General features: G+C 33.9%; 1 protein-coding gene across 5 annotated transcripts in view; it reads left to right on the top strand.

Moving 5' to 3' along the window:
* CCDC18 (coiled-coil domain containing 18) overlaps window positions 1–14,459 on the top strand; it is a 100,514-nt gene that overhangs the window by 1,906 nt on the left and 84,149 nt on the right. For 4 of the 5 annotated variants that reach the window (XM_046645104.1, XM_046645103.1, XM_046645101.1 and 1 more), the window contains exons 3-7: window positions 309–444; window positions 922–1,096; window positions 3,392–3,553; window positions 7,339–7,445; window positions 8,660–8,788. In XM_046645104.1, the coding sequence (XP_046501060.1) occupies window positions 311–444; window positions 922–1,096; window positions 3,392–3,553; window positions 7,339–7,445; window positions 8,660–8,788 (707 nt within the window). In that variant the 5' untranslated portion in view covers window positions 309–310. The remainder of the gene's footprint in view (window positions 1–308; window positions 445–921; window positions 1,097–3,391; window positions 3,554–7,338; window positions 7,446–8,659; window positions 8,789–14,459) is intronic. The other variant, XM_046645105.1, reaches the window with a different exon arrangement.

Genomic DNA, 14,459 nt, shown 5'->3' on the forward strand with positions numbered 1-14,459 from the left:
AAAATACTTAGTTCACACAATTGTTAGAAAGATTAAATGTGCTTAGAAAAGGGAAACTAAAATAACTAGACTTGGGTTATAATGAAAAATTGATTCATTGAAGTTCTGTCAAACTTTCCATTATGGCTTTACACTTCAGAGAAATTCATTGTTACTGGGTTTTTTGTTTTATTTTAAATTACCACGGAAGATTTCACAAGAGTTGAAATAGAAAAATAAAGAGTTGGATTCTATTAGTGTGAGAATATTTTAACTGACACCGCAGATTCTTTCAGGCAAAATGCAAGAAATTTATTTCTTTTTTAAAGAAATGGAATCTAGATCATCAGACTACTATAGTAAAGACAACGAAGAAGAAAGTTTGCTTGCAAATGTTGCTTCCTTAAGACGTGAACTGACGATAACAGAATGGAGTTTGCAGAATTTAGGGGAAGAATTATCCAGGTAAGTAAGTAAAATCACATATAGAATTCAGAATGTAAAATGTATGAATTTCATTATTATGTATTGTGTTTCTAATATGCCTCTAGAATAGAAAATAATATTCTGTAATTTTGGATATTACAGTTTAGGAAAAAATAGAAATATTAGAGAATCATTTACATATTAGAAAACACCTTTAATATATTTAGGATTAAGAGTATAAAATATATGTTTGGGCTTAATTAGTCTTTTATTATTATGACTATTTTTTGAATCTTAGGTAATCCTAGCATAAAAGCTCTAGAAATGCATGAGTTGCTAGTTTAGAACTAATTATAGTGTATTTAAAAATTTAAACATTGCCTTTAGTTCATAACCGTGAGTCTGATTTCCAGCAGCATTTCAGATGCTTTTCTTTCTGTTTTTTTCTTAATGTATAGAAATTTGGAGTGAATACTTAAACTAAGAACTAAAATGTATTTTTTCTTTTTCCTCTAGTGTTAGTCCAAGTGAAAATTCTGATTATGCCTCTAATCCCTCAAGGTCTGAAAGGCTCCTTCTGGAAGATCTTTCTCAGCCTAGCCAGCTTGGACTTTTGAATTACTCATCTTATAAAAAAGTTTGTAAAATGCCCAGTAGCAGTACTGATTTTCAAAAACAGCCAAGAGAGAAGGTTATTGTTTTAGACCTGTCTGCATAAAAGTAGTTGTAGTTTTAGACCTGTCTACTTAAAGTACTTTTTCTTTGAGTTTTTTCTTTAATTGCTTTCTTCACGTTTTCCATAGTCTTTTACTGTAGTGCTCAAGACTCATTGAATTTAAATATAGTGGTTCTTGTTATGTCCTAACAAGAAAGTAGTTATTTTGGTGTATTACTCTATTTATAAATTTCTGTATTTATTAATTTTTGCAATTAAATGTCTTCTTTTGTTAAGTAAATTAGTATACCATGTACCTAATAGGTAATCAATTATTTATTAAGAGGTTAAAGTATCCTTACTGTTTACGCCAGATCAGGTGCTATATGATTGCATGACAGTATTCTCCTTTCATTATCCCTAAATTTTGTGGATGATCTTAGAAATCTTTCCTGGTATGGAACTCGCTCCCTCTCTCTCTTTCTTATTCAGTCATATTATCTCTTTCCCTGTGTTTACCCCTCTTCCTTACTCAACCCTTTTATCTCCCTTTCCACTTTCTTCTTCCTGTTCTTTATTACCTCTCCCCCTATCCGCACCAGCACATGTATATACATGTATGGTTGCATATCTACATCATAATCTTTTTTGATAAAAATTTACTTTTCCCACTTCAGAAAGCCAACACTTGAGAGGTTTTCTTTTTTGTAAGGAAGCTATCTGAGCCTACATTTTAGAAAATGAATTTAAATTCCATGTCTTCAAAGATTATGTAATTCTTGGAAATTTGATCACTATTCTCATTCAAATTGCTGATGATTTTTATTATATATATGCCTTAGTTGAAATCATTGTGTTTTACCCTAAGAAAAATCAAAAGACAAATGACAAATTGGAAGGGAAAAAAATTAGTAATGCCTATTAAAGACAAAGAGCTAATCTCTTTAATATGTAAAGAGCTCTTAGAAAGAAGAAAAGATCAACAACCCAATAGAAAAATGAGCAAAAGACATGTGTGGAGAAGGAAATTAAAGTGATCTTGAAACAAATAAAAAGGTGTTCAGTCTCACTCATAATGAGAGAAATTCACAATGAGACTTATACTTACCAGTTCTCACCTATCCAATTGTTAAACATCCAGATGTTTGACGCTGTATTTTCTTGGTGAAATTAGGGGAAAATAGGCACTCTCCTACATTGCTCGTAGGAATGCAAATTGACACAACCCCTATGGAGAGGCATTTAGTAATGTTTGCGAAAATCTCAAATGCATTTGCCCTTGACTACTTGGAAATCCCATTTCTAGAAGACTATCTTCAGGTACACCTGCATAAGTACAAAATGAGGCATTGTTTGTCATAACAAAAGATTATAAATAGCTCAAGTGTCCAGTAATAGGGGATTGGTTGAATAAACATGCAGTGGAAACTGCAGCTGAGGGAGAAAAAAGAGGAGTTTCTCACTGTATTGATTGTGGAGAGATTGTCAGGATATATTGTTCAAGTAAAAAAATGGAAGGTACAGAATGAGACAGTATGCTAGTTTTTGCATAAGAAAATGTGGAGGTCGGGTAATTTGTATTGCTTGTATATGCATGTGGAAACACTAGAAGACTAGGTTTAATTAAGACTCTAACTTAATAAAATTCTCCTATATAAATGGTTTCCTATATTTTGCTGTATGATCAGTGTTATACAAAAATTTATAAACAAGAAAGTTATAAGAATGGTTATTTACCTACTAAAGATGGGAATGAGACTTCTGTGTGTTCTTTTTCTTATATATAGTTTTGACTTTTGAATTGCATAAATATAGTACTTATTCAAAAAAAATTAAATCATGTTTTGAAACTTTAACCCTCATGAAAATAAAATAATTTATTATAAAATATATATTCAAAAGTGTATAGTAGATATATTTGTACAGTTTAAAGAATTTATCCATTATCCATATTATTGTTGGTGGATGTTTGGGTTCTTATTGTCTCTTATGGACAATGTAGCTGTGAATATTTGTGTATCTTCAGGTGCAAAAGTACCAAAGTTTCTATCAGATTTATACCCAGAAGTACTATTGTTGAGTCTTAGCATGTTCAACTTTTCCAAAGTGTACCATTGTTTTCCAAGCTGAACTTATTTATGTACACATCCACCAGCAGTGGAGGAGAGAGCGCTAATTGTCCTACATATCTTCACCAACACTCTCTAAATATTTTAACTCATTTTCTGATCAACTTAGTCATTTTATTGATAATGGTTCATCATTTTCTGTTAATTGCATGTAATGCATAATGAAGCAATCCAAAATAGATTGTACTTTTTCATTTTTCAGATGTCTTTTTCATCGTCTACCCCCATGGATCAGGAGATCAGAAGTCTTCGAGAGAAGCTTAATAAAGTTAGGCAACAGAATGCTTGCTTGGTCTCACAGAATCATTCTTTAATGACTAAAATAGAATCCATCCACTTTGAATTAACACAGTCAAGAGCAAAAGTATGTTTCTTGAAGTGATGACTATGCCAACAGAAAATAATTGTAATCATTTTAAGATTTATAGTTAGAAAAATATTCCTTGTATTGCCTTAGTGTGTTATGTATAATAACTTTAATTATAATGTAGTATCAACATGTTATGGAATCAGTGTTATATGAGTAAATATCTGAAAATGATTTAGGGAAACTTGTATAGTCTTCATTTTTATAAGTCAGAGCTTGTTAAAATCTTAAGATTGCCAATTCATCTGGTTTTATTTTTTTGTACAAAGGAAATATAGCTTATTTATCCTCCCTTGTTCTCATTGTTGAGAACTTTAAAAATAGAAAAAAGAATAGGGAGAAAGATCACCCAGGTTCCACCATCTGGAAACTACTTTATTGGTTTATTACATAGTTGAATCCAAACTGTTTGAATGGTTTTCTTTTTCGCTGTGTTTTTTACTTCATACACAGTCTAAGTATTATTTTTTGACGCATTTACTCAGCTTTTCCAGCGGTCATATTTTATGGTAACATTATTTTTCCTTATGTGATTATATAATAATTTAATTAATAACTGCACTATTTAAGTGATTTCCTATTATTGGCTATATGATTAGTATTATACAAAAAGTTAGAATAAACAAAAATGCCCAATAATAGAGGCATGGTAAAGTAAATTATGATCTATCCATATAATTGCTACAAAAAATTTTTTTTGAGATAAATATTATCAGTACTGAGATGCAAAGTTGTTTAACTTTTATAGAACATTGTGAGGTTTAAATGATATATATGTGAAAAGGCACTTAGAACTGTGTCTGCACAGAGTCAGCACTCAAAAGCTCTTACTTAATATATTTAGTGGTAGAAAAACATTACAGAGCAACGCACACACAATGATCCCAGTTTTGCTTTTTATGAAAAGAGCACATTGTATGTTTGGGTGTATGTATGTAGATATCCATATGACGTTTGTAAGGATGGAAAGATTGTGCTCCACGCTATTGTTGATGACTTTGAGAGGGATTGGAAGGTCGTAGTGAGGCTTCTGCTATTTACCTTTATAGATGTATTGTTTTAAGTAGTAGAATTATGGGAGATCTTTTTTTTTCTTTTGTATTTTTCAAACAAGACAAAGTACTATTGGGGATAATTCTAGCCTAAGGAGAAAAAATGCTGCAATGAACATACAACTTTTTTGGTGTTTGGTGTTATTTCTAGGACAGATTTCCAGAATGACCAAATCACAGGGAAAAGATTTTTTCAGGCATTTACTACACTGTTTACATTCAGTATTTTACTGATTTTTTTTTTTACATTTCCACATTTTTTTATTTCTTTGAGGGAAAAATATTGTTTTGTTTCTTGATTTCTCATGAGGTTTACCTTTTCAATGTATTTGTTTGCCATTTAGATTTCTTTGTGATTTGTCTATTCATGTTTTCTATTTATTATTTTAATTTTTTTTCATCTACTATAGATAACTCTTTTTAAAGTCATACAGGCTTAATTATTTAAAGTCAAAGAGATATTAAGAGAGTTTTACTATAAGTACTGAACTAAGAGCATTTGTTCCTTTTAGCATATAGACACACCAGTAGTTATTTATTCTAGGCAGTAAGACAGATATTTGTATTTTACTTCCCATATCAGCATTTTCTAAATTGCCTAGGAAAGTATTTTTTAGTAAGGCTGCTTTCTCCAGGGCAGGTCTCAGCTTTTGATGTTGCATAAATGCGACTATTGGAAATGTTTTGCTACAATATCCCATTGGTACCAACCAGTATATTCCTAATCTACCTTTTGGCAATGTTTGTAGTTAGACTTCTGGAACCTGGCATCCTTTTCTTTCTGAGCTTATTGCTCTCCTGGGACTTCTCTTTGATGTTCTTCCAGGTTGGATCTACTGTTTCCTGGATCCCATGTCTTCTTCCTTCTTGGTTTCCTCCTTCTTTAATTGGAGCATATTTTCCAGAAGCTTTCTTGCCTGTCTGATATGTCTTAGTTTCTCCCCCACACTAGATTGAATTCTAGGTTGAAAATTGTTTTACCTCAGGATTTTTAGGACATTGCTTTCTTGTCTTCTGTCCTCCATTGCTTCTCTGAAAAGTCTGATGCCACTGTGAATCAATTTTCTTAGCGTGTAACCTTTCTTTTTCCCATTTGTTTTTCCATTTATGGTAGTTTTTAGGATCTTCCCTTCGTGTTTTAAAATTTCACAGTAACGTGTCTTTGAATGGACCTTTTATTCCCCCTTGTGCTAGGTACATAAGGACCCTTCCAGGCTGGAATCTTGTGTCCTTTGGTCCTGGAAATTTTTCTTGTGTAATCTCTTTGACAATTTTCTTCCCTCTGTTTTCTTTGTTCTATCTTTCCTGTTAGGTAAATGTTGAATCACCTGAATTGTTCCTCTAAATGTTTTAAGTATTTTTTCTGGTATCTTCCATCTCCTTGTCTTCCTGTGATACTTTTTAGATTTCCTCAACATTATCAGCCACGTTTCCATTGAATTTTTTGTTTTGGCTGTCATATTTTTTCATTTTCCAGAGCTTTTTCATGTTCTCTGATTGTTTGCATTGTGTTTGATAACATCCTGATGCAATATCGTCTTTTAGCTCTGAATATTTAGTATTTGTGTGTGTGCTTGCCTTGCTTGCTGCCAGTTGCTTTTTTCTTTTGTTTTGGCCTCTCACTTTCATGTTCAAAGCTTTTTAGAGAGTTAGTATTTTGGTTATGATGTTGAAAAAAAAGGCTCTTAAATGCTGTTTGGAAGCTCTGTGTGCAAAGGTGAAGTTTGTTGTCCAGTCGTTTTCATTTGTTGGTGATGATTGGAGAGATGGCTCTTTTGTAGGGAGACACCCTCCACCCGATCTGATCAGTATGTGAGGTCTTTTTCTTTGGAGCTGTTGAGTTTCTTCAGCAAAGAATCCTTTGATTCCCCACCTGTAGGTTGGCCCTAAGTGAGATGGAGTAGGAAGCTGCAAGCTGTTTTGTGTTAATCGCTTTGTTTATAACTCTACCTCATCCCTGCTCATAATTCTATGTAATGTCCCAGAGTCCCAAACATTTCCTGTTCAATTTCTCCACATAACAAACCTACTATCTCTTCTTAGTAGGCAATTACCTGACTATTGGTGTTCTGGGAAAAGGAGGGTTGACTTATCAACAGAGATTTTGAACTATATCCAAGGTTTTCTATCCTGCACCTCATCCCTGCCCTCTGTTGTACCTCATGCCCCTTTTTTCACTGATAGTTCTCATACTGGTATTCTCTTAAGATAACATTTGTGTTGTGGATTCCCATGCTGCTATTTGTTTTTCAGGTTGTAGGATTACTATGCTTTTCTGTATTTTCTAGATTTTCTCTAGTAAGCAAGTATTCTAAAATTAAGTTTTAAATTATCAAGACATTCAATAAGTATTTTCTTAGATAATTTTTATGATTTGGTCTTTTATAGTTATTTTTCTAATTTATATGAAGTTTATCTTCCTAGATGGTGTCAGTAGAGATTCTTTGTTTTCCCCCAAATAGCTAACCAATTATCTCCCCCAAGTAGCTAACCAGTTATCTTGGGATGTTAAGTTGAAGGTAATGGCGAGAGCTTACATGCTGAGACTGGCTTATGATGACGTGCCCATGTAAATGTTGATCAGAGGAATATATGTGATGAGCTTCATATTTGACCAATGATTGGAGAGTTCTATTGAATCTCCTCATCAGACAGTAAACGAAACGGAGGACCAAGTAGACTAATTTATTTTCTGAAAGAAAGTGCTCTAAAAGTTGTTTTTTGTTTTAGGTTTCTATGCTTGAATCTGTTCAACAACAGGCAGCCAATGTGCCAATCTTAGAAGAACAGATTATAAATTTGGAAGCAGAAGTTTCAGCCCAAGATAAAGTTTTGAGGTAAATATACTTTTCATAGCTTTAAATTTTTTATTTCCTACTTCTACTTTTTCATATATCTTGTCCCCCAGCCCAATAAATCTAGAGTGGCCTATAGACTTAGAACATGTTGAATCTTTTTTCAGTCCATCATAAATCCTCTTGGCTGCAGGATGCATGCAGTATATGGGGGCTAAAAAAGACTAAATCTAAGCTGGATGCTTATTTACATGCTTTTATTAAACAGGAACTCATTCATTTCTTGCCTTACATAGTAATGTATACTCAGTGCTTCAGTGGGAGTTCAAGAAATAAAATACAAGGAATCAGGCACTTTATAATTTATCTTCCTCTTCTGCTTTGAATAAAATGAGGAGTATATGCATACTAAATAGCACATTACTCCATTTTAGTGATTCTCAAAGTATAATTCTGAGACCAGCAGTATTAGCATCATCTGGGAACTTGTTAGAAATGCAGCTCTCAGGTCCTATCTGAGACTTACTGAATCACTAACTCTGGGAGGTAGGACCCAGCAATCTGTATTTTAACAAGTCCTTCAGAAGATTCTGACGCACAGTAAAGTCGTCTTTCATGACTATCAGAATTTTGTAATTTTTCTTTGTAATACATATATTATTTTAAGTTTTTTCCTAGGTATTTTATATATTTGGTTGTTGTAAATGTGTTCTCGTTCTATTCATTGATAGAATATAGAAATGCTATTGCTTTTTGTATAATTATTTTGTAAATGGACTGTTTGTCATACTCTTTTATTAATTCTAATAATCTTTCATTTTGATTCTCCTGGACTTTCCAAGTAGTAATGATATCAGAAAAAAAAGAAAATTTTGTCTTTCCTTTCCAAAATTTATACTTACTACTTTTTTATTTTTGCTTTTTGCAACTGACAGAAAAATCATTGGATTTAGTGGTGATAGCAGTCATTCTTAACTAGTTTCTGAACTCTATGGTAATGCTTCTAGTATGTGACCATGATATAGGATATAAACTGTTATTTCAAATATATTTATCATTTGATGGAAGTATTCTATTATTCCTTCTAAAAACTCTTAGTTGACAGATGATAAATAAACCTTTTCTCTATCTCTTATTAAATATTTGTTTGTCTTAGGTCAGTGATTTAAACTAATAGAAGTCCTAATGTTGAGCTATTCTTGCGTACCTGGAATAATTTCTTTAATGACCTTTACAAAATATCCTTTATTCTGTAGGGAGGCAGAAGATAAATTAGAGCAGAGCCAGAAAATGGTGATTGAAAAGCAACAAAGTTTGCAAAAGTCCCAAGAGGAGTGTATAAAGTTGAAGGTGGACTTACTTGAACAAAGTAAACAAGGGAAGAGGTATGTATTTTTAAAGCAAATAATTGTTTTTATAGAAGAAAAAAAGAATATATTACCTATTTAAAATTGTAGCTAATTTTTGAAGTGAAAAAATTTAAGAAATTTGACAGTAGAATAGGTTAAAGTTCTTTTTTTTATCCATTAATTTCTTTTTCATTTTCCATTAAAATTTTCATGGGTAGATTTTATGTTATTGACATTCTGGATTGGGATTAATTCTAGAATCCTGATAATGATTATCAATGTAATAATATTTACTTATTTCTGAAATTAAATTGTATGACCTGTATAAAATTCATGAAAAAGTGTGGTTGGGTCTTCCTTTAGGAACACAAAAGTAATGCAAAAGTATCTGTTTTGTATAAACCACATATTAAGATAGAGTTTTGGAAGTAACCTTGACCAATGAACCACTAACTTTGAGTGTCAATTAACTTTTAAACTAAGAAGGATTTAAAATTTTTTAGTTTAAAATAATGAGATTTTATAATATAACAACTTTTACATGGGGTAAAATCGTAATCTGGGGGGCTGGCCCATGGCCTAGTAGTTAAGTTCAGCATGTTCTGCTTTGGCAGCCCAGGTTTGGTTCCCAGGTGTGGACCTATACCGCTTGTCAGTGGCCATGCTGTGGTGATGAACCCCAGATACAAAATAGAGATATATATCTCTCTCTCATAATCTGTATTCTTATGTTCTTTTAAAACAAAAAATATATTCAAAAAATTTATACTATGATATAAATAAGATTACAAAGAAAGTATTTTTTGAGAAGTGGTCATAAATAGGTTAAGTATATGTTTGCATGTGCATTTAAACTTCCAAAAACCACTCAAAACCCATCTATGAATCATTTTTCATTAAAAAGGGCTTGGAAGAACATTTTCTTAGGAGCATTTGGTTAGTCCAGTTCAAGTTACAATATATATTTGGTAGGCAATATTACTTAGTGGAAATGTTTAGGTTTTGGAGTCAAACAGCCAGATTTTACCTCTTAGTAGCTTTATTACCTTGGGCAAACTGTTTAACTTTCTTGAACACTAGTTTGTTCATCTATTAAATCAAGACAATATTGTCTTGATATAAGGGTTAAATGAAGGAAATGTAAAGTGTCTCTTAAATAATAAACACTATCAAATGTAGCTATTGTAAGTTTAAACTGTGTGGTTAAATATTCTAAAATTCAGACTTTACCTATTCAGATAAGCTTCTTGTACATGGTTATTTAAAATAGTGAGATCATAATACATGAAACTAGTTTCATAATATAGCTAAGAAAAAGTACAGAGGAGGAGCGACTAGTTCTCTCTGTAAAACTTACATAAGAGATAATGTTTAGGGTAGAGCATTGACTTTGCTTTCACAAGGTGAATTAGTGGGGATGGACACATTTTGGATAGCATGTGCAAAGGTGTAGAAGTGTAAAACATCATCATTGCTGAAAACTAAGGAGTTTTAGATACTTTTAAATGAATACGTGTAGTAGGAAATGAGACAAGAAAGACAGGCTTGGTCCAGACTCTAAATGGCTTTGTATATTATGCCAAAGGATTTATATTTTAACCTAGAGAGCATAAATAGGCAATTGAAATGTTTAGGTAGAGGTGTGACATGAAGAAAGACTCTTGGAGCTTTTTGAAGAACTAGAATGGATATTGGCATTCTGAAATTGAAAGATCGAAACCTTTGCAAAGACATTCTTTTGGATGTGGAAGATTAACTATAATGGATTAAACAGCAAGTGTAAATACGGCAGAGATTGTTTAGCTGTATACTATTTATAAGAAACATAACTAAAGCATAAAGACACAGAGAAGTTGAAAGTAAAGGGATGGAAAGATATATTTCAGGCAAATAGTCACGAGAGCATAGTAGATATAGTTATATTAATATCACACAGAACAGATTTAAGTACAACAAGCATTACTAGAGTTAAAAATGACTCTTATGGGGTGACATCACCATCATGGCGGTGTGAGCTTCCCTGGGACTCTCTCCCCTCCAACATACAACAAAAAGGAGTAACCATATTCCAACAGAAAATAGCCTAATAGCACGGGAATCCTCAGAGAGTCACAGCAGCCAAATAATGAAGGGTGGAGAGGTTGGAGCCCCCCTCAGAGGAGCTGGAACAGGGTAAGAGAGAACTTCGCTCCCTCCCCTAAAGACTGGGATTGATGCTGCGGGAGGCTCCATGAGGGAAGGAGTGGGGGAGGGTTCACGGGTCTGCAGGATCATCCTGGACTCCCTAGCGCCCTTGCAGCCTAGAGGGAAGCCCTCTAATGGGGTGAAAGCTTCTGTGTGGGATGACCTCATCAAGCCACGACCCCAGGAGACCAGATAGCGAGAGCTGATCGGGAAACCCAGGTCTGCACACAAAAGAAAATGCCCCCCCAACCTGTACTGTGCTACATCATCTTGCCTGAAGGCAGAAGGCTCAGAATGCGTGGCTCATGACCCCCATCTAGTGGTGATAGGCTGTAAATGCAACTGAATAATATCACAATGGGGAAAACCCGTAGTTCCAGCGTCAGTCAGTTCATCAAAACTCCAGACTAGAGGGAAAACAGTAAATACCGAGAATTATGTCCTGAGGACTCAGAAATAAGTAAACTAAATGACAGTGAATTCAGAATAGCTATCATCAAAAAACTCAATGAGGTAAAAGAGAATATAGAGAAACAATTCAGTGAGTTCAGGAGCTACTTCACAAAAGAGATTGAAACTATAAAGAAGAATCAATCAGAAATACTAGAGATGAAAGATACAATGGAAGAGATAAAACAAAATACAGATTCCCTGAATGCTCATGTGGACACCATAGAGGAGGGAATCAGCATAATCGAAGATAGACATGTTGAGTGTCTCCAGACAGAGGAGGAGAGAGAACTGAGACTAAAAAGAAATGAAGAAAGTGTCTAAGAAATATCCAACTCAATGAGGAAATGCAACATAAGCATTATAGGTATCCAAGAAGGTGAAGAGAAGAAGAATGGAGCAGAAAGTGTGCTCAAAGAAATAATAACAGAGAACTTCCCAAATCTAGGAAATGAGAGGGAAATGTGTGTGGAGGAAGCTGTCAGATCACCTAGATTTGTCAATGTAAAAAGACCTACTGCAAGGCATATAGTAGCAAAACTGGTAAAAATGAATGACAGAGAAAGAATACACAGGGCAGCAAGGCAGAAGAGAATAACCTATAAAGGAACCCCTATCAAACCTTCAGCAGATTTCTCTGCAGAAACCTTACAAGCAAGGAAAGAATGGTATGACATATTCAAAACTTTAAAACGTAAAAGCCTTCAGCCAAGAATACTCTAACCAGCAAAAATATCCTTCAGATATGAGGGAGAAATTAAATCTCTCCCAGACAAACAAAAGCTAAGGGACTTTGTAGCCACGAGAACCCCCCTGCAAGAAATCCTCAAGAAGGCCATCATGCCTGAAAAAAGAAAAAAAGGGAGAAAGGGGTCACAAAACATAGAGTAAGGAGACAGATAGACTAGGATAGCAAATATTCAACTATAGCATTAGGCTAAAGGGAAGGAAAACACCAAAAGCAATCTTGTCACTTTAACCACAAACTCACAACACAAGTTGGAATAAGATATGACAATAATAACTTAGAGGGGTGGAGGAAAGGGGCTGAATCAGTTTAGACTAAAGAAATAAGAGGCCATCAGAAAATGGACTATGTTATGCACGAGATTCTGAATACAAACTTCAGGGTAGCCACTAAACTAAAAAGCAGAACAGAAACACAAAAGATAAATAAGGAGAAAACTAAGAAACACAGGATATGAAACTGCAAAAATCAATGGGTAAAACAAAACACACAGGACGAGAAACAAAGGAAATGCAGGAAAACCGGAAATCAAATGATAGCACTAAGCCCTCATACATCAATAATCACCCTCAATGTAAACGGATTGAACTCTCCAATAAAGACACAAGTGGCAAGATGGATTAAAGAACAAGATCCAACAATTTGTTGCCTCCAGGATACACATCTCAGCTCCACTGACAAATACAGGCTCAGAGTGAAGGGTGGAAGACGATACTCCAAGCTAATGGCAAACAAAAGAAAGCAGGTATCACAATACTTACATCAGACAAAGTAGATTTCAAGATAAGGCAGGTAAAGAGAGACAAAGAGGGGCAATAGATAATGATCAAAGGGACACTACATCAAGAAGAAATAACGCTTATAAATATCTATGCACCCAACACAGGAACACCAAAGTTCATAAAGCAACTATTAACAAATCTTAAAGAAGATATCAAAAATGACACAATAATAGTAGGGGACCTCAACACCCCACTGACATCATCGGACAGATCATCCAGACAGAAAATCAACAAGGAAACAGTGGAATTAAATGAAAAGCTAAAACAGTTGGACTTAATAGACATATATAGAACACTCCATCCAAAAACAGCAGAGTACACATTGTTCTCAAGTGCACATGGGACATTCTTAAGGATAGACCATATGTTGGGAAACAAGGCAAGCCTCTATAAATTTAAAAAAAATTGAAATAATAACAAGCATCTTCTCCGATCATAATGCTATAAAGCTAGAAATTAATTACAAGAAAAAAGCTGAGAAAGGGACAAAGATGTGGAGACTAAACAATATGCTATTGAACAAGCAGTGGGTCATTGAAGAAATTAAAGACAAAATCAAAAATATCTGGAGGCAAAGGAAAATGATAACATGCCATACCAACTCATATGGGATATAGCAAAAGCTGTATTAAGAGGGAAAATTCATCACAATACAAGCACACCTTAACAAACAAGAGAAATTCCAAGTAAGCAATCTCAAATTACACCTAACTGAATTAGAGAAAGAAGAACAAACAAAGTCCAAAGTCAGCAGAAGGAGAGAAGTAATAAAAATCAGAGCAGAAATAAATGCTATTGAAACAAAAAGGCAGTAGAAAGGATCAGTGAAACAAAGAGCTGGTTCATTGAGAAGATAAATAAAATTGACAAACCCCTAACCAGACTTACAAAGAAAAAAAGAGAGAAAGCTCAAATAAAATCAGAAATGAAAGAGGAGAAATAACAACAGCCTCCACAGAAATAAAATGGATTATAAGAGAATACTGTGAAAAACTATATGCCAACAAAATGGATAACCTAGAGGAAATGGATAAATTCTTAGACTCTTACAACCTCTCAAAGCTAAGTCAAGAAGAAGCAGACAATCTGAGCAGACCAATCACAAGGAAAGAGATTGAAATAGCAATCAAAAGCATCCCAAAGAATAAAACCCCAGGACCAGATGGCTTTACTGGGGAATTCTACCAAACTTTCACACAGGATTTAATATCTATACTTTTCAAGCTATTCCAAAAAAATATGGGAGGATGGAACACTTCCTAACACATTCTGCGAGGCCAACACCACTCTGATACCAAAGCCTGACAAGAACAGCACAAAAAAGGAGAACTACAGACCAATATCGCTGATGAACATAGATGAAAAAATTCTCAACAAAATTTTGGCAACCCAAATTCAGCAATACATCAAAAGGATCATACATCACGATCAAGTGGGATTCATACCAGGGACACAGGGATGGTTCAACATCCGCAAATCAATCAACGTGATATACCACATCAACAAATTGAGGAATAAAAACCACATGATCATCTCAATAGAT

This window comes from Equus quagga, chromosome 18, assembly GCF_021613505.1.
Source record: "Equus quagga isolate Etosha38 chromosome 18, UCLA_HA_Equagga_1.0, whole genome shotgun sequence".
NCBI classification, from domain to species: domain Eukaryota; kingdom Metazoa; phylum Chordata; class Mammalia; order Perissodactyla; family Equidae; genus Equus; species Equus quagga.